Consider the following 22,073-nt stretch of genomic DNA (forward strand, 5'->3'; position numbering starts at 1 on the left):
TTTTCTTTCGTCCATTTCCAGTGGTGTACAGCAATTTGTGCTGCAAAAGGATCAGTTTGGAAGCGACAGAATGCCGGTACCTTGCGTGAGCCACTGTGGGCGAAATGCTTTTATGCGAGTAAGTATCCCTGCGAGAATTTTCTATTTCAATCTGTGAATTCAGCGTTTAACATGTGTGTTTTAGAGACCGAAAACGAACGACACACTGTGCAAAGACTGCTTCTTTCTCGCGTTCGAGACGGAAATACACAACACGATCCAGCAGGAGCAGCTGTTCCGATCGGGCGATAAAGTAGCAATTGCTGCCAGCGGCGGCAAGGATAGCACCGTGTTGGCGCACGTGCTGAACGTGCTGAACCGTAGGTACAACTACGGGCTGAACCTGGTGTTGCTTTCAATCGACGAAGGTATTACCGGATATCGGGATGACAGTCTTAAAACGGTGGCACAGAATCGCGACGACTACGGTATGCCGCTGCGAGTACTTTCGTATCAAGAACTGTACGGTTGGACGATGGATCGGATTGTGGCCGAGATCGGGCGGAGCAACAATTGCACGTTCTGCGGCGTATTTCGACGACAAGCGCTGGATCGGGGCGCACGTTTGATGGAAGTGGACTGCGTAGCCACCGGGCATAATGCCGACGATATAGCCGAGACGGTAATCATGAATATCCTGCGAGGTGACACTGCCCGATTGCGACGCTGCTGTGATATCAAAACCGGATCGAAGGCGAACGACACTATCCCACGGGTGAAGCCGCTAAAGTACAGTTACGAAAAAGAAATCGTCATGTACGCGCACTTTAAGAAACTGGTGTACTTTTCCACCGAGTGTGTGTTTGCACCGAACGCGTACCGTGGCCACGCCCGAGCTTTTCTGAAAGATCTCGAGAAGGTGCGCCCGTCGGCTATCATGGATATCATCCACGCCGGAGAGCAGCTGCTGATTAAGGGAACAGTTAAGAAACCTGTACGGGGTGTTTGTGGGCGATGTGGATTCGTGTCCTCGCAGCAACCGTGCAAGGCGTGCGTGCTACTGGAAGGGCTAAATCGAGGACTACCAAAGCTTGGCATCGGCAAAAAATCTAAAGCTGAACGGATGGTGGCCCTACAGGAACAACAATGGCGCGAGAAAGCAAGGCTTGTGAAAAACGATTTCTAGCGCCCAGCTACCAGTTACACACAATTGCGTTGCAACGGACCAGTGTAGTACATCAAATGTAAACAAATACCGTTTATTTAACTGTAATGAATTTATAAAAAATCTCACGATGTGAATACTGCGCTACGATAACGACAAGTTTTGCACTACACTACAGGACATTACACTGCTTGACGATGGATAGGAAGGGAAACTGTACCGGATGCTTGAGATCGCGCCTTCAAAGAGCGATGGATCGATTGATCTATTTATGTATTTTAACTATTGCATGGAATGCAGGATCTCTTCGTGGAGGAGGTTGCGCGTGTGAAGGAGAGAGATAAAGGGACAGAGATGTTTCTAAAACGCTTGGCAGTAACAGCACTCTATCTCGTTGACGATTTGCACTCATCCTGCCGTATGGCCTTTTCCATGGCACGCTGCACTTCGAGATCTAGTGCCCGCTCCCGATCACTTTCCGTTTCGCTAAACTCGGCCGCTGTCACGTAGGTCTTATTGTGGTATCTACAAACGAAGCCAAAATGCGATTACTGGCATCTGTCCGCCTTGCAACAGTGTACCGCTGATGGGTGGCAGTATTCCAAATCCGTATAGTTTTTGTTACTTTTGTGTGGATAAGAGCATATGGCAGTCGGGGTTTCAATTTTGAGCTCGGGAGACATTACTGCAGTGGCGAGGGCCAAAAAGAGGGAATCGGTGCCATCGCCGGTACCTTTTTTAGCACATCAGGGACTCGGGACGATGCAATGCAGTAGGGTGCTCCCTGGTTAGATTTTGGATCTGAGATTTAGGTACCTGAACTACCTGTGCGTACTTGAAGATGGCTGCATATCTAGGCAATGATTGTCCTTAGCGGTCCGCAGCTGATGCCCGAAGTGACCTTTGGCCGAGGCAGCCTGCACATGGCGTGGCGTGTTTGCACGGTGGTCACGCACCGGCGACAATTCCTTAATGGATTCCGTGCTGGACTCGTGGTGCAGTGTGTCTGGGAAGCGAAAGAAACTTATTGGCTCGCTCCCTTCTCCTCCCCGTCTGCTCGATCGGCCACACTTACTTGGGCACGGGGTTTTCGATGGTATTCGGAAGGTGGGAGCATTCGAGAACTCGTTGACCGGACTACTGCTGTCCGATTCGGAGTAGTTGCTAGGTCCGAAATTTCTTTGGCCCATCCGCCGCAAAGCACCATCGTCCCACTTGCCGACGATGGATTTCGTTGAGCTCGGCATGTGTAAGGCCGTCTCGTCTGCAAAAAAAGGAAACGTCGATTAAGGCCTGGACCGCAGTTTCTATGTACCCCAAACTCACCTGTATTATAAAACTGCTGCTTATGCCAACTTGACTTGCCCTTGATATGTCCCGGCATGTGCCCGGTGCTCTCTAGTAGGGGATAAGCGGTAGCATTCAAATCACACTCCGGATGCCCGAAGGTGCGGAATTGTAACGAGTAGTCTATGTTCGATGGATTTAGGCTTCGCGGTTCCTTGCACAGTCGGCCCGTGCTAGCGTTGAACGTGGCGTACGGAGATATTTCGTACATCTCCGCATTTTCGTCTTTGTTATTGATCACCTTGACCGGTGAGGCGCTGTAGACCTGTTGATTGCGTATGTTTTCGGATTGCTCCTTTAAGCTAAGATCTGCCGATAGTGTTTGCGTACTGTAACGATCACTAGTACTCGTGAAGCACAATATGCCACGATACTTTGCTACAATGACCCTGCAAAAGGTAACATACGTTCTGCATGAAGATAGTATCTGCATAAAGTCGTAGGTATACAATTTGTGTAACGCTTACATGCACAGCACAACGATGATGATTGTAACGATCATAATGGTTGACTGAAGCCACTGAAACTCTTCTTGCTGCAACAGATCCGTGTCGTTGCTTTCCTCCTCCATCGCCTTGTACTCCGGCGGAGGAACCCGTTCACCCGTTTGGGTTAGTGTGGCGAAGTTGTACTGTGCCATCGTTTTTCCTGCATCATTATTGGAGGTGATCTTCAGCTCGTACCACGTGGCCGGAACGAAATCGCAAAAAGAGATGCTCCCATTGGTGTGCTGGTCCGTTCCGGAGAGATCGGACGAAACGATCGTCCAGAAGGGCGTGTGTAGTCTGCGGTACTCGATGGAAAAGTGCGATATGGGGCATCCACCGTTTAGCCAGGAAGTGAGGAACAAGTTCAAGCAAGTTGAGTTTGTGTTGAACAATTCTCGTTCTTCGGGTATGTGAGGTGCTGCAATTGAGAAAGTTAGTATCGTGAGATAACTTCGTACGATCGGTTTGCAACACAAAATTTAAAAAATCTCACTGTCATCGTTGCTTGAAGTAGTGTTTTTCATATAGCTACTCGATTGGTCGAAAAACTCGATAAATTATTGATGTCTCGGACTTCTCGTACAAGACGCAAGGTCTTCCCAGTCTTCCCCAAAAGCACGCAAACTGAGTGATGGATTATAAACTTCGCAGAGAATAAGCATGAAAGGCGCGGGATATTGATTGAAAAGGGATGAAGCCATCGATAAACGTTCGAATGGTTTATATTGATGGGTCCATCAACTAACCTGGCACCGCAGCATTAAATTGCATTTTTTTATTGAGAAAAAATATAAACTGAACTGATAAAGAAGCAAAGAAACTTAAGGCAAAAGCACACAAGAAAACAATATTTTACCCTCAAAATTGAAGCCAGGCGTTGGCAGTTGGCGTGTCTTGCTGTTGGTTGTTAATCAATTAAAAGAAGTTTTAAATGAAATTATTTACATTACGGAGCCAGCATTATTTGCACACGACCCACCGATGGTCAATATTGCCATCACTCAATCAACAGTGGCGATATAATTGATTTGTTTAGTTTTTGTTTAACTTCCATTACAAAGGACGAACTGATTACGCTTGTCACACATCCAGTACCTATCCATAAATTAGCTTCAGCAGAGTTGTTTTAATACTATCGACAAACAGGGTAGGTCCGTGCCAAATTGCAAACCATTTTGGTTGTTCTGGAAACAGAATATCCAATTGGACTGTGACTGATCAAAGTAGCCTTTGATTAATAGTCAACAAAGCATTGATGCTTTGCATGTTAGCATTTAACAAGCCTTTTAACAGGTTGCTTTTAATAGCTTTTGTATCCACGATAGCCGTATGTTTAATCTGGCTAATATATAAACCTATCGGGCGACTTTGAATCCTTTGAAATGAATAATCAATCATTAAATTACACTTTTCCAAACAAGCGATTGCTTATCGTTTGCTGTCGAATGTTGCACCTACTGTTTACCGTCGTACAGGTCGTATTATCCATTGAAAAGTGTACCATTACGTTATAGTTAATGTTTATTATACATTCAGTTCGAGAGGCTTAGTGTAACATACATAAATTGTACTTTTATTCGTCGCTGTCGGAATCTGGACAAGGAGCAAATCCGCTGTCGTCAACTTTTGACGAAGAATTTTTATCGATGCTTGTTTGGGTCGAGCAAGTACAGTCCGACAGCATGTCCTTCATGACACCGACAAGATCTTCATACTCGGAGATAACATTTCTCATGATTTGCAATTCTTCTTGTGCTGCTGCAAGCTCTTCCGTCAGCTTCTGATTTTCTGCCAGCGTTGTCTCTAGGGCGACACGACGTTTTTCATCCAATGTGCGAAGTATATCAACACCGACGCTCGTTTCCATCAGCTTGGCTTCCTCGAAAAATGTCGTTTGCGTTGCCTTCGAGGAGACGGATCTCATGCGCTTCGCTTCCGTAGGGCCCTTGCTGGATGGTAAAAGCAAATCTTTGGCCATTTTATGGCCCAAGCTGTGATTTTCCTTCTCGATGCCAGCGGTGTTTTTTACGTCCTTCAGCATCATGCGGGCTGCTTTCGTAATTTCCTCCTGTTTAGCAGCCGAGTCAACCGATAATACAATACTGGCCCCTTTGTTGCTCATGCTCCGAAAATGTTCGGCACGCAATATAACGGGCGTCTTTCTCAACGAAAAACACAAGCAAAACAACGCGGTGAAGCAAAACTGAAATGTTTTGCCAAGCAAGGTTTGTCGTAAACTGACAACCGCAGCAAGCGCGGGAATCCAAATCGTGACAGCAATTTGACAGTCGCTCCGTTCGATGTCTTTAGACGTAGTCATAAAACATCGCCGACATGACCTTTTGAAAATGTTCGTATATTTCCCTTGGTTTCTTAAAAAAATTCTCCCCGTTTCAAGCACATCAATTTTTTTTTACGCTGCACTGCTTCATTTGATGCTTATTTGGATTTCTTTGGGCGATCATTTGAAAAGTAGTTGAATACATTTAATTGGGAAAGAAAACCTAGTAATGAAGAATACAAGCTTTTCGAACAGATCCATTATTTAATTGAAAATATTATTCAACACGATAGAAATTGATATTACTCTCCACCGTTCATCGTTTGTTTTGGTTCATAATCTCTTGCTGACAGTATCGTAGATTGTGACTAGCCTTGATTCTGCCAACGAAATCCTTTCGAACCTCAACCGAAAACCAAGGAGAAAAAACGAATTAGGACTTCATATATGGTATGGGTCCTTCATATAGAAGGGCTTCTCATGAGGTAAAGTATATTCGTTTAGTTGGGTATATGACCACTAGACTCTCTGTTCTCTCCAGACCACCATGCACCAAAGCTTGCGACACTTACTTTTGCTACATTCAATTGAAAAAAAATCTCAATTTTTATAAATCTCGAATGAAGTTTTGGCAAATCCGAAACAGAGCTCATTTTCACTTTTGGCAAAGCGTTATAACATGAACAACTAGTCAAAAGATTCTTATGAATATTGTGAAACTTTAAAGTTTTTAAAAGTGTAACAAATGGGCCTCATTTTGCAAAGTACCGCGTTAAAGTGGCTTCATTGCAAAGCAGTATAAAAGGGTGTACAATCGTTGTGCGATGTTCTTTTGAACTATTTTTCAGTCGAATTTCAGCTGGGAAAACAAGTTTAAAATAACATGATAAACACAATGCAAAATATGAATTACAACTTCCTAACTTATGATGATGGGCCGTGTACGAGAAACGAAATGAACAGTCGAAACTTCCAACAGTTGCACGGCTTCACCGTTAAACAATTGGTTCGAACCGACAACATTCAAGCTAAAACCTATTTTTCGCGCTTCAGTTTGACTAGTGAGGGCAAGTGGTGGAGCAGAGCAACCCCTCCGGGAACTGGGAGCAAATTCGCGGAATAATTAGTGATAAGCATGTTGTGCCACACCGATGCGTGCGAAAGGCTGGGCCAAGCTGATGGAGATGGGAGTGTAAAAAATTAAACATTCAACCCAATTTAGCGACTACGCTCGCTGCTACGTGAAGCGCGTTCGACAAAGTGCAACCCGGGACCCCATTTGGACGCCCTTTGCCCACGTTCTGCGTGGTGCGTATACAGGCGGCTTGTTAAATAGTCAAATTAATCCATTCAATTACATCCCGCTCTTCAGAACTTCAGGAGCCGCTGGTGGTGTTATTTTTGCCCCCCTCTCTCTTCCGCCTCGGTCCGCACACCTTCGGAACTTGCCACTGTCCATAGCCGGAGGCAGTTGTCAACCGGCACGATCGATAACCAGTTCAAACGTTGAGGCTGGGGATTTGTGGAGAACCCCGGGCCACCTATCGACAGCAGCCCCGAAACCCGCCAAGCTAGGGTCCGGTCAACGAAGACCAGTTGTATTTTGTTTTCTCGCACAACCGGGCTGCCGGACCGGATGCAAGGAAGGATTCCGGATTTCGGTCTAGATGGCGCTGGCGTTCATCGATGCGAACTGTCCTCCCGGAAATGGGCACAGCTCAGGCCGGGCATTCGGGCCACGTTGCAGCCACATGGACCCGTACCCCCGGCGACGGTGTCCGTACGTGTGCTGCTCCAGTAGCGTATGTGTGCAACCGTGTATTAGGTTGGGGTTCATTGAGGTGTATAATTAAACGTACATTTAATGATGCTGTACGGGCTCCGTCCCGGCGCCCCGTGGGGGACGCTTATCATTCGTCTGTGTCAAGATTTTTCGTACCATTTGTTATCAGTGAGAGAGGCGGTGGCAGAGGCATCGGGGCTTCAGTGGCACAGGCTCCCCCGCCGCCATGAATGGGGTTCGAAACGCAACTAGAGCTACATTTAGCGAGGAGGCAGATATGCATCCGACGACGGGAGATAGGTCTTTGAAATGTTGCATAATTTGCAAAACTCCTCGAACCAGGCGGGCCAGGAGACCGATGTGTCGACTGGAGGGCGCGGTGCAGACATTGCCGGGTGAGAGGCACGTACACGAATGTGGTGGCCACTCACTTGAGGCCAGTCGTTTCGATAATTATGGAATGCGAAACAAACCGTTCTGCATCGTTGGCTACGCTCCGTGGCCAGGGTTTTGATGTTTTAAATTATTTTAAACTGTTATCCTGTCTCCCATTCCGAACCGGGAACCGGGTATGAACAGCGCAGGGGCCGAAAGCGAATCCGTAGCCAACTCCGTAGATGGCCGGGCCGGGAAAACGCCGTTCGGTGTCGGTTGCGGTCGGTGTGAAATAAATCAATTTGCATCACTAATCGAATTAACCCATGCCTAGTATGTTGGTATGTGTCCGTGTGAGTGTGCCAATCTTTTCCCAAGTTGTCCAACCGTAAGGCGGCACAATATTCATATCGGTTGTAAATAAAATGAATCTCGAAATTCTTCCCGGAAGCGCCACATAGCGCCACCGCTACGGAAGCGAGGAAGCGCATCCGAATGCATTGTCAATTCCATGGCGTATATGTAAATAAGTGTGAAACTTATGTTAACCTAGTGCCAACGTTTGCCTTATCTCTGGCATCTACCACCCTCGGGGCATTTATCATGTACAAATAGTCGCCACGGCACGGAACGCCACTGGGACTTCAGATAGGTTGCGCTGCTTGCCTCGACCCACTTGCGGCCGGATCTTCCCTAGCACTACTTTCCCCAAATGCACGTGAGCGTGTTTTGATGAAGATTATGCATTTTAAGTCCAGCTCTGGGGCTGGGCACGGGCCGAAAAGAAGGACCGGTCGGTTAGCGAGGAGATACCACCGCAGGGCAGTTTCAGATATGCACACCGAGCATTAATAAAGCAGATGGATTATACTGTTTGGCCAAGTATTGCGACCTGGGCTTAAGATGGAGATTTCCCGTTTTATATTCGAAGGCTCTCTCTCTTTCTCTTCCGGCAATGGCCGCTGGCTAGAAAGGGAATGAAGGAACCGAACTGTGGATGGTTCGTCACTGCCGTAGAGGCAAGCCAAATAAAGGCCAAGGGTTTCCTTTCTACAATCCTAGCCAAGTGGCAACTTTGCTTCAGGAGTTCGGGACTACAAGACTCCGAGCCGTCTCTCTAACTTATTGCAACTGATTTCCTGGAAAGTTTCGGTATGCTTTTAAAATGTTAAAATACTTTTGTGCACTTGTGTTTCAGATGGTACCACTCCGGGGTAAGCTTTGTGGTCCTCAAGAAACTGTCACATAAAATGAAAGCATCCCGATATCTCCAGCATTTTGTACCTTAGCTTTCAAAAAATAATGCATTCAAGAATCAAGTTCGAAGGTGGAAGACGCACTTCGCAGAGATGAGTGGCAACGCCCATTTGGAACGAACGAACGAAATTTAGTAGACATTTAGTAGCGCTGCTCGACGAGCACCATTTTGCGGACCGACAGAACCCTGACCGAATGAGGCATCGGAATCACCATTCAAAGTGGGGATTATTTTGGGTACGCTCCACTTACCTTTTCCCTTGGTTCGCACGGCCAGCTCTTCGGTGAACATTCCGACACCGACCTTGTTGTGTGCGTTGATCTTCAGGATGTACTGGGTGCCGCACTTGAGCCCGTTCAGCGTGTAGGCCATCTGATCGTTCGCTATGGCCGAGCTCGACCACGTGTCGCCGCCGCCGCCGCCGGTGGTGCGGTAGTAGAGATTGTAGCCCTGTATGGGAGCGCCCCCGTCGCTGGCCACCTCCCAGGTCACGCGCAGACTGTCGAACGAGGTGTACTGGATCGAGAGCTGCGTCACGTTCGGGGTCTGCAGCGCAATCAGCGTGTAGTGTATCTCGTCCTCACCGAACAGGTTCTTGGCCGAGCAGGTGAAGTTACCGGCAATCTGCGGCTCGACACTATGTATCTTCAGGAAGCCCTGCGAGATGACGTAGTACTGGCTGAAGGTGACCGCCTGGTCCTTGGTCAGCCAGCGTGTCCGCGGTGTCGGGTTGCCGACGGCAACGCACTCCAGCACCAGGCTGATGCCCACCGGCACCTTGAGGAGCCTCGAGAAGGACGCTATTTTGGCCGGCGGCCGCGGGTTGGTGGTCTGCGAGACGACCTGCGTCGGATCGCCCTCGCCCTTGGCGGTTGAGGCCGTCACCCAAAAGTCGTACTTGTTGTTTTCGCTCAAGCTCCGCACCTCGAACATCGACGGACGTCCGGTTTCGTCGACGCGCACCATGTTATCTACCGCCCGGCGGGGACCGGGGACGAGGGGACAGAAGACAAACAACGGACAAATGAGAACGGTGACGGGTGCTCGGGGGAAGCGAGAACTAAATCAAGATAAATACGTTTTGCTGATCCCTTCTTGCCGTGCTCCTTCCCGTACACGGCGTAGTGAGTGATGAGTCCGTTCGGATGTACCGGCGGCAGCCACGACACCAGTATCGAGTCCGCCGTCAACGTAAGGGCCTTGATTCCGGCCGGCGCTTCCGGTACTGCACACGCGGGAAGAAATGAACCGCAAACGAAACGAATTTGTTCCACGTTAATCAAGCCCTCAATCAAACGGTGTCAATAAGTCCCAGCCCGGGTTAGCGTGGCCGAGCGGTTAGTTGGTTACACATGCAAAAGCTACGTGCGTCTCCTTTCGCATCATGTTACTAATTATGCTGCAGCATTTTGTGACGCGATGGCTGCAACGGATGGCTGCATTCCTCATTTGCACCTTTGATATCCGATATCTACCGGACCGGGTGCAGTTATTTGAGAAGGTTGAGGAGGACTGCTGCAATGCATAATTCTTTTGTAGGGTGGTCCTCAAATCAGTGTTTGGATTCCGAGGATGCGGTCCAAAATATCGGTTGCAGCCAACATCTGTGTGGGTTTTCCGAGCGCCAAATACGACAATTCTGTCGTTCTTACTTATGAGGTTCTTACTTACTTAATGAGGTTTTCAACTTTTGTACAGATTGAGATGAAGACTCAACACTTTGGAAAGAAGTTTTTAATATTAGGTGTAGCAATTAATTCGTGCGGTTGTACAATAGATCGCATTACTCACAAAATGTCACAAATGTTGTTTTTATCACACTTTTTAAAGCATTTGAACATGTCAAGTTTTGTTCCTGGTAAAGCGTTTTTGCGGGGAGTACTTTTTCATTACTGTTTCCATGGCAGAAAACAGGGATGCTTGTACCGAATCGTGACTTGTGATGAAGAGCGGAGTTAGTACAATAATCCTAGATGCAAAAAGCCCTGGATACAGCCTGGTGAACCAGGTCCATCGCAACCAAAGCGAAGTATTCACTGTGCAACAGTTTTGCGGTGCATATGGTGGGATATGAAAGGTGTGGTGTACTGTGAGCTTTTAAAACGTAATAAAATTGTTGAAAGACAGTCCCATCAACAACAATTAATGCATTTGAAGCAATGCTTTGGCCAACGACGAGAATGAGATAAAAGACATAATAAGCTGATTTTTCAAAACGGCAAAACTCGACCCCACATCGCAAAACCTATCTGGAAAATGCCGGATTAGAACTGTCACCCCCCACTGTATTCACCAGATGCTGCTCTTTTGAACTAGTATTTGTTCCGTTGCATAAGTAACGATTTGGCAGCGGTTCACTTCCCATGAAAGTATTGAAAAATGGGTCTCTGAGGGGATCGCTCCTAAAGATGAGAAGTTCTATCGACACGGAATCGAGGAACTATCGAAAAGATGGCCGAAAGTAGTAGCTAACGACTGACAATAATGTCGAACAAAAACCGCACGAAATAATTGCTACACCCAATATTTCCTAATTTTCTCCAGCGAATCCCAAACTCTTGAGCCAACGAAAGTTCTTGGACGAGATTTTGTCCATTGGTCCCACTATTGCGAATAGTTTCCATCAACACTGTTCAGCGAGCACTCTGTCCATTTCCATCCATTTCAAAAGGACGAACAGCGCCCGGATTCACGGAACGCTGCACACATCTATTTATTTGCCCGAGAAATTATGGCCGCTGCGTGATCTTGCATATTCGTGAACACCCCGGCGCCGCCATTCCGACCCACCCCCCGCCCCCCTCCTTCCGGCCCGGGAGTTTTGATGATCAAAGTTATTGGCAATTTATCTATTTGAATGCAAAAGGGGCGCATGCCCGCGATGCCAATGCATATCATTAAACATATTGGTTCCGCGCGCCCGCCCGCCCGCCGGGGGGTAGCTTACCGTCCTCCTCGGTCGCACAGTAGACGGGAACGCTGGCCACCCCGTCGCCGGACAGGGTGAAGCTCAGCACCTGGATCGAGTAGTTGGTGGCCTTCATCAGCGCGTGCAGATAGGTCTCCAAATTCGAGGTGCGCTTGATCTCGACCGGGTACACAAATTCGTCTGCAACAGGGAAAATGGAGGACAGTGCAATGGCCCACCCCGCACCCTCCCTTCCCCCAGGGAAACTCACTGTTTTTCGTCAGCGGGCGGTAGAGGATTTTGTAGCCCTGAAGCACCCCGTTGTGGAACTGGGGCGGTGGCTCCTGCCACTGCACCTTGATGCTCTGCGAGGACAGACTGGCGCAGGACACGTTCTGCGGTTCGGCTTCCGGGGCGTCCTCCAGCGTCGTACCGTACACGACGCTGCTCCACGGTCCGGGCGCGACCCCGTTGTAGGTGCGGATCCGGAGTGCGTAGCGCGTGAACTTCTTCAGCCGGGCCAGCAGCGTCTTGGTCGTGGCCCAGCCGTGCACCGTGACCGTCGTGTTGGAGATGTTGCCGGGGCTCGCGATAAAGTTGATGTTCGTCTTCTCCTCCACGCAGCTGACCGTGTAGCCGAGCAGCTCGCCGTTCCAGGAGGCCCGGTTCGGGATCTGCCACGTCAGGATGAGCTCCCCCATGGCGCCGGTCTTGACTTTCAGCCCGCCGGGCGCCTCGCTCGGGGCCTCCTCCTGCGTTCGCACCACGAGCGGGCTCGTGAACGTGGAGCACTCAATTTCGTTAATGGCCAGCATGCGCAGCAGGTACTGGGTGGCCGGCAGCAGCCCCCCGAGACTGGTCTCATCGCGCACGCCACCATCGATGCTGCTAATGGTAATTGGTTGATAGAAATTTTATACCTCGGTCACCGTCACCCAATTCGGACCCACCTTTTGATCATGTTCACCTTCGAAAAGGTGACATTCACCGTCAGCGGACTCTCCCAGGACGCCAGGACATCCGGGCCGAGCAGCGCACCGTCGGCGGCGGCGGCCGCGGCGGGATCCTTGCCCAGCTTGACCGGCTGGTACTGCACGAGGTAGCTCAGGACGGGGGACATGCCGTCGTACGGCCGCTTCCAGGACAGCCGCACGCTCCGGCTCGTGACCTCCATCAGCTCCAGGTCGGACGGGGCGTCGGGGCGCTCCTGGACCGCCAGGTAGATGACGTGCTCACTCGCCCCGTACAGGTTCTCGGCCGTGCAGACGTACTTGCCGGAGTCGTACCGCTCCGTCAGACTAATCGACAGCTGCGATCGCACCCCGGCGCTCTCCTTCATCTCGATAATGTTGTACCTGCGGACAACCCGGGCGGCCGTCGGGCGGATTAATGGATCGAGGGATAATTTGACAGGCCGACGTTCCTGGCCCGCTCCCCTTACCGGTAGTTGTTGAAATCGATCCGCTGGCTCTTGTGCGTCCAGATGATGTTGATTGGCTCGTCGCCGAGTGCCAAACACTCGAGCATGACGGCGTCGTTCCGGCGGGCGGACACGTTCTTCACCGGCGCCTCAAAGTGCACGGCCTCGTTCACGTCGATGTGGATGATTTTCTTCAGGCTGCTCCCGATCCCGTTGGCCGCCTCGCACATATAGTAGCCTGTTCGCGCCGAAAGAGAAAACACAATATTAAGCTCCAAATGTAGACCCCAAACGAGTAACGGGAAGCACTACCGACCCGGCACCAGACCCCAGGATCCTAGCAACGTTTTTGAACCCATTTCGAAATGATTACATTTCGTGCGTTCATTAGCGAAAAGCGCGTCGAAATGTTTGCTCTTTGCCTAAACGGTAACGTCGGAAACAGCGTCCTGGAAGCTTTCGTGGTGTCGTGAATGTAATTTTCGCTCACCACCACCGATTCGATTGCAACTTTTTGATGGTGTGCCAGTGACGTCCAAACCCCCGCCATTGGGTGCCTTATTACAGGCACGCCATTTGAACGCATGATTTCATTTGAAAATGGTGTCGCTGGAAATGAATTGCATTAAACAACGCCTGTATGTTGGGAGCCACAGGTACGAGACACGCCTCCGAGTGCCGAGTTTAGCGGTCCGTTAATTAGACCGTTTTTCAATAAATATGCGATTGCTATCTACATCTGTTAACGATCTCCACTCTTAACAATGCTTTCTCATCTATGGAAAGGATTTCAGGAACCAGATTATTCACATACATTTTTTGGGGAATGTTCTATGTGTGTGGTAGCCATCGAAATACATAGATGTTCTATGTGTTAGGCCCCAATGTACCTTCTGCGTATTAGGGAGTAAACACCCACACCTGACTCTAAGGTGCACGGCCCGGTTCGGTGAAGAAGGTTTGTGGAATATTTTTCAACCGTTCGATCCAGATTAGCTTCAAGAATTTCGTCCCGATTTCTTGTGCCCCGAAGCTCGCCGCTAAAGTTCAACCTCGACATAACGACTGATGGAAGCAATGTATCAACTTTCTAGAGCACAGCGAAAACCGTACGGCAGCAAACTTTAAAGTTACCGATGATTTATGCATCACTTCTAGTGCTGGATTTGGGATTTTGTCGAACTAAACTAAAGCCTAATGCACACATTATGGGGAGTAAAGCATTTAAAAAATCATTCCAGTGGTCTAACTAAGTAAGTAACTTGTAGAGACTCTCTAGCAGCAAAAAAGGTCCTTGTCATAATCCGTTTTAAGCCAAAAGCCTCGCTGGGGAAAAACGCCTTCAACCAACACGAACAGCAAAATGACACTGCCGTCCATTATTGATCATTGTTCAAAACTGCATGGACTTGCTTTCGTTATTATTATCTTCACATTTTGCCCGGACAGAATGGGCAGACTAACGTAAAATTCAAAGTTGTTAGGGTCCGAACCGAACTAGTCCTAACTAGTGTAAAGAGCATATTTTTCACTCACCGTTCAAGTATCAAATAGTAATAAATTCACAACGGTTATGTTGCCAACCGTTGCGCATCACTCACAAGACTCCCTCAAGATACCATCCGGTGACCATTGCTATTTAACTTATTCATCAACGATGTGACGCGCTCCGCAATGGACTCTGCCCTTCTTAAACCCCAAGTGTATTGGGGTCAGTTGTAACAGTTCACGGAACCACATCATTCAGGATTGGTCGATGGTCGAAACTAACAACCGTTTTGCACTGTAGCAGGAATCTTTGCTCGATTTTTGAGCTAATAAGCTTACATTTGACGATTTCCGCACATAATTTCCTTGACTCTTGGTGGACTCGGTCGAAGAATTTATGTCCCGGCAGGTCAATGGGTCCCGAAGACAATGATGTTGCAAACACGTTGCGTAACGTATATAGAAAGCTTTAAAACTTCAAATCAATTCCATTCACCGCCGGCCACCGTCGTTTCGTGAGCTTCATCATAACGCCAGTCGAAACTGGAGCGTATCGAATCTAATTGGCAGCCGTCACTGTGTGAAACAATGGCATCCCATCCCGCTACTCACCCGCATCCGGCGACGTGGCATAGTTGATGCTGAGGGAGTTGTTCTTCGACGGGATGGAGTGAAAGTCGGTCGACACCTTGCCCTTGCCGCGGAACCAAGTGATCTTGGGCTGCGGGAACCCGTCCGCCTCGCACGGAATGGCGATCGGATGCCCGAGGACGACGGCGATGTCGTGGGGCTCGTAGGTCCAGGCCGGCGGAACCTGGACGAGCAGCTCGGCCGTATAGTTCGTCTGGGCGGCCGTGTTGGCGGCGAAGCACGTGTACCGGCCACTGTGCCGCGCCGTAATGTCCTTCAGCACGAGGAGCGAAAAGAACTCTTCCTTCTTCTCGCTGACGTGCAGATCCGAAGCGATCGTGGTGCCGTCCTTTTTCCAGCTGAAGTTAATCGGCATATCGCCGGCCGACACCGAGCACGTCAGCTGAGCGCGGCCTCCGACCTTCATCGTTTTCGGAAACGAAAACGGCTCTATAACGGGTGGACCTGAGGCGCGGAGAGAGAGATAGAGAAAGAAAGAGGCGAGCTTAATGTGTATCAAATGTGCCAAAAGAAAGCCAAACACTTCGCGCCCCGACGGACTTCGCTACAAGTTGCCGTCCGTTCGTCGGGCGGTGTCGATTGCAACACTTACTGTGCACCACTAATTGCAGCTCCCGACGTGCTTCGTCCCCGTTCGGTCCCGTCACGATGCACGTGTAGGGTCCCCGGTCCTGGGCCGGGTCGACGGTATAAATTTTCAAATATCCCCCGTGCTTCACGTCCGCCAGACTGTACCGCGTGCCTGTGAACGTCCGAACGAGAGTGTCCGAGTGGCAGGATCCACAAAAACCGGTTTGCCCAACCGACCACCGGAAACCGAGCGATGGGGGGAGAGAGAGAGAGAGGGGAGGGGGGGCGAGAGAAGGAACCGGAGTAAGCGAGGGTGGATTACATTTAATCGACAACAGTACGAGGCGCATGCTGCATATTATGTTTTCCATTACGCCCTACCGGAAACCAGTTCATTTCCGCCCCGAATCCAGCGCACCGCCTGGATGGGGTAGCCGGAGAAGGCGCAGTGCAGCTCGATGGGCTCCCCGGCCACCGCCGTGATGGGTCCGATGGCACGCACGTACGGTGGTCCTGTGGAATGCGAAACGAGATGCCGGCGGATCAGGTCAGGTGCAAAATGCCGGACGGTTGGGCCAAACCGCACTATTTTAAATCTCCTACAGCGCGTGCTACAGCGGTCGAGGACAGTGGACACAGTGGACGAGAACCCCCCGTCGCATAGCTGACAAACACTGGCCCCCGGGCCGCAGATAAATGCCGGAGCCAGATTGTTTGCACGTCACCCGGTGATGAACGAAACGATTATCCTGGCGCTGGGAGGCATTTCTCTCGACCTCGAAAAGTATACTGTACCGTTGTTTTGAAGTATTTTGAAAAAGCATCCCATCAAACTCTGATCATAACAATCAATGTCAAGGAGAACACAAGGATTTGAAGAATCCGTTCCAATTCTACGCAGATAACACATGGGCTGAAAAATCGCGGGCCTATCATATAGTTGGCGTTTGCCTTATTGCATTAACTTCTTCTTCAGTTAGTACTAACGTCCAAAAGAAAGATGATAAAATTTCATAATATTCTACTCATAAGTTTGTGAGTTATTGTCACTCTTATCCTACTTTGGTTGTTTTCAATTTCGTGTTTTAATGTTACACTACTGCTGGAAGGGGGAAAAATACCGTTCAGGCGAAACAATGGTTTGTAAAGTCTTATAAGGACTCCGGTCCCATCAGAACCAACAATAAAAAGGTTGGTTGACTTCGAATGTGGTCGTAGAGACACCGGCGATGCAAAACTCAGTGGCGGCCCCCAAATGTAACTGGTAACACCAGAAAACATTAAAAATTCCACAAAATTGATTTCTACGTTTCCGATAGCGATAGATAACAGTGAAGGAATTGAAAATACAAAGATTCATCGCAAAGTATTGCGATATAAATTTGACAAATTGAATTTTTTTATCACCAAAATATAAACTATCTTTGAAAATATCATTATCTTTGCACGGTGCACTATAAACAATACAAACTAATTGATAAAATCAAAGACATCCTAACAACGAACGGCTCTTCCGTAGCAAAAAGTTGACGGAAGTCGGTTTGTCAAATTCGAGTAAACGATTGAAAACCATAATGCAGTGAGAACTCGATTGATCGAGAGAAAAAGTTCATCGCGTTGAAAGCTCTCGATATGGAAACTGGATCGAGTGCCGCGATAGCAAAATGAACTCAAATAACCGTTTGAGTGAACTTCGTGATCGAGTTTGAGAATCATAATAGGACCCATAATAAGCTGAATTTTCAAAATGACAAAACTCAATCCCATCGCAAAACCGGTTAAAACCGGATCTCGAAAATGTCGGATGCGAACTGTTAAATGTTTTGAATTGCGGCGCTAGAATGCTAGTTGCTCTTGATGCAGATCGAACCCTTGATGGATCCTTGAAAATCGCGTTTTCTTTCCTAGGTCCGGGACTTTCTAGCCCATCGGTCACACAATCGGTATCTTGAAAAGCCGCAGTGTTCCAGCACTCGAGTTGCTGTGAGTTCACAATTCTAGGCAGGCCAAGCGAATTGGCCAACTCATCCCGGTCTACTATTATTTAAGCCCACAGGTGCGGGTTTCAATCGCAGAATTCAGTCGCAGAATCAACGAAGTACAAAAATTGGCCTCTCGCATGACGCCACACACTGTAAGAGATCTCTCACTACCCTGCTCGTCCTTGCGTCTGCTTGGGTTTGGGTGTTAATAGGACACACTACCGTTGGGTGATCGTGTAACGGATCTCCCAAAAAGGCGGAACGGCCATGGCCACACGCTTACCGTAAACGTTGAGCCGCGCCTTGTGGGCGGCCGAACCCATGCTGTTGGCCGCGGCACAGGTGTAGAGGCCACCGTCGTCACTGTGCACGTGGCTGATGTTGAGGTGCGTCGTTACGTAATTGTTGATGTCCAGGAACTGGTCCATCGTGTAACGGTGGAGCGACGACACGTCCAGGATCGGCTGGTAGTCGAGTAGCCAGACGAACTGCGGTGGCGGGGAGCCGGCCGCCGAGCACTTGAGCGAAATGTAGGCCGCCGTGCGCACGTTCTGTTCGACGAAACCGTAGCTTATCTCCGGTGGGCTCTCTGTGAGAGAGGTCGACAAAAACGGAATGAGTCCCGGGGGGGGGGGGGTCGCCGGCGGGCCGGTCACAGCTTACCTCCAAGCTTCAATTCCGAGGCACCCTGAGCGCTGCTGCGTGCATTCGACACGATGCACTGATAAATTCCTTGATCCTTTTTGCTTACCCTATCAATTTTGAGTGTGTTCGCCGACAGTAAGCTCATACTGATGCCGCCGTGATGGGTCGGAATCGACAGAATCGGGGACAGAACGGAGAGAACGTGCCGTGATTAGAGAGGAGGGTGGCAAAAGCCATCACCTGGGGAGCCTGAATTGTTCGGTTCTCCCCCCCGACCTACCTGCGCTCGCTGCGACCGTTGGCAAACAGTTCCTGCCCGTTGTGGAACCAATCGATCTTGTTCACTTCGCTGCCGAAGATGGTGCAGTTGAGGAGTGCGGAGCTGCCCGAGTTGATGATCTGGACTTGTGGATGAATGTGGGCCATCAGCTCGTTGCTGACGGTGAGATGGATTTCCAGCTTCTGTTCCCCGAACTGATTGAATGCCTTGCATATCTGCGGTGCGGAACGTGTGGCCATTTGATAAACCGTTTATTGTTGTTCTGTTTAGTTGCTTTCAATTTCATTTCTTCCTTCTTCCTTCTCGAAACACTAGGTTGCTAGGGGTTGCTAGGTGAACTACCAAGTCCTGCCTACTGTTCAACAGAACGTTAGCTAAGTGTCCAAAACTAGACAAGAGATGAAAATTTGTTCCAAACAAGTCCGGCCAGTTTTTTTTCCCAGTATCGGGATCGGAATGACAAAACCGCCTACCACCGACACCGATGGGCTAATGGGAGGCATCACACAGGACGAACCGCACGAACGTGTGGCGTATGGAACGTTCCAAATGAACCCGAGGGAATGGCATGAAAATAATTTGACATTGCGGACAGAATCCGACACATCGACGAGTGACCGGCAATCGGGTGGAAAATATTGATCCTGATGGATACGTTGTGTGACTTCCCGCCGCTTCCCTGGACCCTGGTATGGAAACTGGAACAATTGGCCGTGGGCAAGCGACATGGCCAACAAATGCTCGGCTCGCATTAGTAAATATCGCAAATGGGTGACTGAGTTGCGTTGCCAATCGTTGATTTTTTTCCTGTGTAACGCTCGCCAGCAGGACGACAATTGAGCAGGCGGACATCGGGGCAGATCATTAAGGGTTCGGTGCAAAGTGTCGGTGCCACCTGGCCGGGGGGTGGTGCTGCTGGTGGAGCTCGTCGGCATGCTGGGAGCTGCTGTGAATCTATTATACGTAAATAATTACCCATCTTCCGGCGTCCCGTTCGTCGGCGTTTCGTATGAATAGCAATGACTGCGACGGCACGATGCGCTGCGAGGACGGCACGGTATATAACGAGCCGGTGTCAGATATTCGAAACCAGCTACCGGAGCATAATGTGCGTTCGTTCGTCGGAGGGGACGATACGGGCGGCACAAACAGAGAATACCAGCAGCAGCCGGCAGTCCAGTTTTCGTCCGCATAAAAACCGATCGTTGGGCAGTACGAAGTCACAAATTGGCAGAGAGAAAGCGAGAGAGAGCGTGAGAGAGAGAAAGGGAGAGAAAGAAAGAGTGAGAGAACGGAAACGTGAGCGCGTGATAAGAAGGGATACATCGAAGCATCATCGATGTCGAGGTACATCATCGAACCCGCTGGGAATGGGAAACAAATAAATCAAACCATGTGCATAATTAATGTTCAATCAATTCGATTTAAATTAGTTTACGCTCTGATAATTCGGTATCAGCGTCAGATGGGCGGATAGCCGAGCCGGGACGACCACGGGGCACGAAACAATGGCCGAGTTGTCGGCACACCCAGCACGAACCACAGCGCCACACCGACGCACGGCCTCCGGTCTCTGGTTCACTATTACTCACCTAGGAGCGGAGGTGTCTTCCCGGACTGCCCGGAGATCGATGTACGCATGGCCGATGCGTGGCCAACAGGATGGCTGACCGGTCGCGGTCGCCCACCCAGCCGCCCGGCCGCCCGGCCTACCGCCTACCGAAACTCATTTAGATTTTCGGATCGCTTAATGGATGTGGTTCGCACGCATCACTCTCTCTCTCTCGCTCTCTCGCTCTCTCTGTCTGTGTGCCGGGTCCTGGGAAGTTTTCACGCGACCGAACATATCCCGGGTTTGCAATTCATCTTCCGCCTCTTCACCCGCCTGCTGTAGCTTCCGAACGCATTAACCATCGATTGCCCGCCGATGGAATGTCGTTGGCCGCAACGTACTATGCGCGCCGCTGTAATGTGCCATTACATCGCCGTGATAAGCGGACACGGTGGCTGTGTCGGTGGTAGTGTTGAGCTTAATTGCGTTCCATTGTAAAAGCGGCTCGGTGTTTCGTTTCGACATCCGTTTTGTGTCCGAACTAAACCGCTCTGATGTTCAAATATTTCAACTCTGGAGACATTTCAGACCTGAGCATAAAACCTGGGTTGAGGGTCAGGCCAAAGCTGACATAATCTTGGCTTCGACAGTCACACAAGCGCAATTGGTGGGTTGACGAAGCGAAAGTAGCAATCGTACCGGATGTCATAACTGATCCTGATAGGACAAGTGGAAACAGAGTCACCAGATTGGATGGCCCAAAACGAAGAGATGGGCTGCATCCTATGAAGGTATCTACAAGACGAGATGAACAAACTGCAACAAAGTAAAAATGTCAGAAATAACATAAAATTAAAAAAAAAATTAGATTTGTTTGAATTGGCCACCTTTAGCACGAATTATGGCCTTCAAACGGCCAATGAAACCGTCACACGCTGCCCGAAAGTGGCTCTGCGGTATTTTGTTCCATTCTCAGCGAAGCGCTTCCTTGAGGTGATCGACAGCTTCGTATTTTTTAGTGCCAACCTTGCTCTCCAAAATACCCCAGGCACAATAGTCCAACGGATTGGCATCCGAAGTTTTTGGTGGCCATTGTGCGGTGGAAATGAAGCGAGGAACCTCATTTTTTAACCATTTCTGGGTGCTGAGTGCGATGGTGCTGAGTGCGATGGTGCTGAGTCCTGTTGGAATGTCCAAGGTCTGCGGCCGAAATGTTTGCCGCGTGCCCAAGGCTTCAATGCAACCTCCAGAATATTTTCGCGACAATATTCGGCATTTGCTTTGACGCCACGGGCGATGAAAACGAGTGGAGAGCGACCATCGGCTGTTTGGCGGCCCGCACCATCACCAAGGCTGGCGCTTTGGTGTTCTAGTGGACAATCGAAGGTGTAAATTTTCAGCTGACCTCTCTGGCAAGTAAACGAGATCATTTTGTTTGTTTACAAAACGCTGGATAATGAATGGCGAATGGCTCATCGGAGAAAACCAAATTTGGCAGTTCACCACTTTCGGCCAAGCGAAACAAGTCTGTGGCTCTTTCGAGTCTAACTTTTTTTGACATTTAAATGCTGGAGGGATCTAACGATAGCCACTTGTGGTTTTCCAGCCAAATATAATGAAATCACACTGTTACGCTTTAATTCCATCACGAATATTTTTTTTCTGAAAAATTCCAACGAAAATGCTTTTGTACGCTTTTAAACAATATAATGAGCTGTAACTGGAATGAATCTGACAACTATCGGACGAGAGGTTTAGAAATGACAGCAGTCTGAAGTTGGTTGTAGTTTTTTCATCTCACCCTGTATAAAACAGCAGGAGAAGCTCTCTTAAAAAATTACTACTATTACTAGGAAAAAATTACTAGGTAAATTCGGAGCCTCGACAACAGGGGGCGCTAC

At 49.2% G+C, this 22,073-nt stretch overlaps 3 protein-coding genes across 3 annotated transcripts in view; 1 reads left to right on the forward strand and 2 right to left on the reverse strand.

Annotated features, from left to right (window-relative positions):
- LOC131206292 (cytoplasmic tRNA 2-thiolation protein 1) lies at positions 1-1,390 on the forward strand. Its single transcript, XM_058198797.1, has 2 exons — positions 1-118; positions 185-1,390. Exons 1-2 carry the CDS (start codon positions 71-73, stop codon positions 1,163-1,165), a joined length of 1,029 nt encoding a protein of 342 aa, XP_058054780.1. The 5' UTR covers positions 1-70; the 3' UTR covers positions 1,166-1,390.
- The window catches only part of LOC131206291 (cell adhesion molecule Dscam2), a 27,049-nt gene continuing 6,268 nt past the window's right edge, over positions 1,293-22,073 (reverse strand). The window contains exons 7-24 of the mRNA XM_058198796.1: positions 19,596-19,713; positions 18,621-18,835; positions 18,359-18,486; positions 17,979-18,284; positions 16,095-16,226; positions 15,736-15,885; positions 15,105-15,587; positions 13,026-13,242; positions 12,535-12,939; positions 11,856-12,472; positions 11,624-11,785; positions 9,755-9,901; positions 8,928-9,647; positions 2,959-3,397; positions 2,471-2,880; positions 2,220-2,408; positions 1,970-2,150; positions 1,293-1,669 (exon numbers count right to left, since the gene is read on the reverse strand). Of these exons, the coding sequence (XP_058054779.1) occupies positions 1,531-1,669; positions 1,970-2,150; positions 2,220-2,408; positions 2,471-2,880; positions 2,959-3,397; positions 8,928-9,647; positions 9,755-9,901; positions 11,624-11,785; positions 11,856-12,472; positions 12,535-12,939; positions 13,026-13,242; positions 15,105-15,587; positions 15,736-15,885; positions 16,095-16,226; positions 17,979-18,284; positions 18,359-18,486; positions 18,621-18,835; positions 19,596-19,713 (5,158 nt within the window). The 3' untranslated portion in view covers positions 1,293-1,530. The remainder of the gene's footprint in view (positions 1,670-1,969; positions 2,151-2,219; positions 2,409-2,470; positions 2,881-2,958; positions 3,398-8,927; positions 9,648-9,754; positions 9,902-11,623; positions 11,786-11,855; positions 12,473-12,534; positions 12,940-13,025; positions 13,243-15,104; positions 15,588-15,735; positions 15,886-16,094; positions 16,227-17,978; positions 18,285-18,358; positions 18,487-18,620; positions 18,836-19,595; positions 19,714-22,073) is intronic.
- Positions 4,490-5,199, reverse strand: LOC131206293 (uncharacterized). Its single transcript, XM_058198798.1, has one exon. It carries the CDS (start codon positions 5,099-5,101, stop codon positions 4,553-4,555), a length of 549 nt encoding a protein of 182 aa, XP_058054781.1. The 5' UTR covers positions 5,102-5,199; the 3' UTR covers positions 4,490-4,552.

The sequence above is a fragment of the Anopheles bellator genome, chromosome 1 (genome assembly GCF_943735745.2).
Source record: "Anopheles bellator chromosome 1, idAnoBellAS_SP24_06.2, whole genome shotgun sequence".
Taxonomy (NCBI): domain Eukaryota; kingdom Metazoa; phylum Arthropoda; class Insecta; order Diptera; family Culicidae; genus Anopheles; species Anopheles bellator.

Bases quoted from the DNA above. Each gene is read 5' to 3' on its own strand.
- LOC131206292 (XM_058198797.1), top strand. From the start codon at position 71: ATGCCGGTACCTTGCGTGAGCCACTGTGGGCGAAATGCTTTTATGCGA. The intron at 119-184 runs GTAAGTATCCCT...TGTGTGTTTTAG, and splicing joins GGCGAAATGCTTTTATGCGA to AGACCGAAAACGAACGACAC.
- LOC131206293 (XM_058198798.1), bottom strand. From the start codon at position 5,101: ATGAGCAACAAAGGGGCCAGTATTGTATTATCGGTTGACTCGGCTGCT.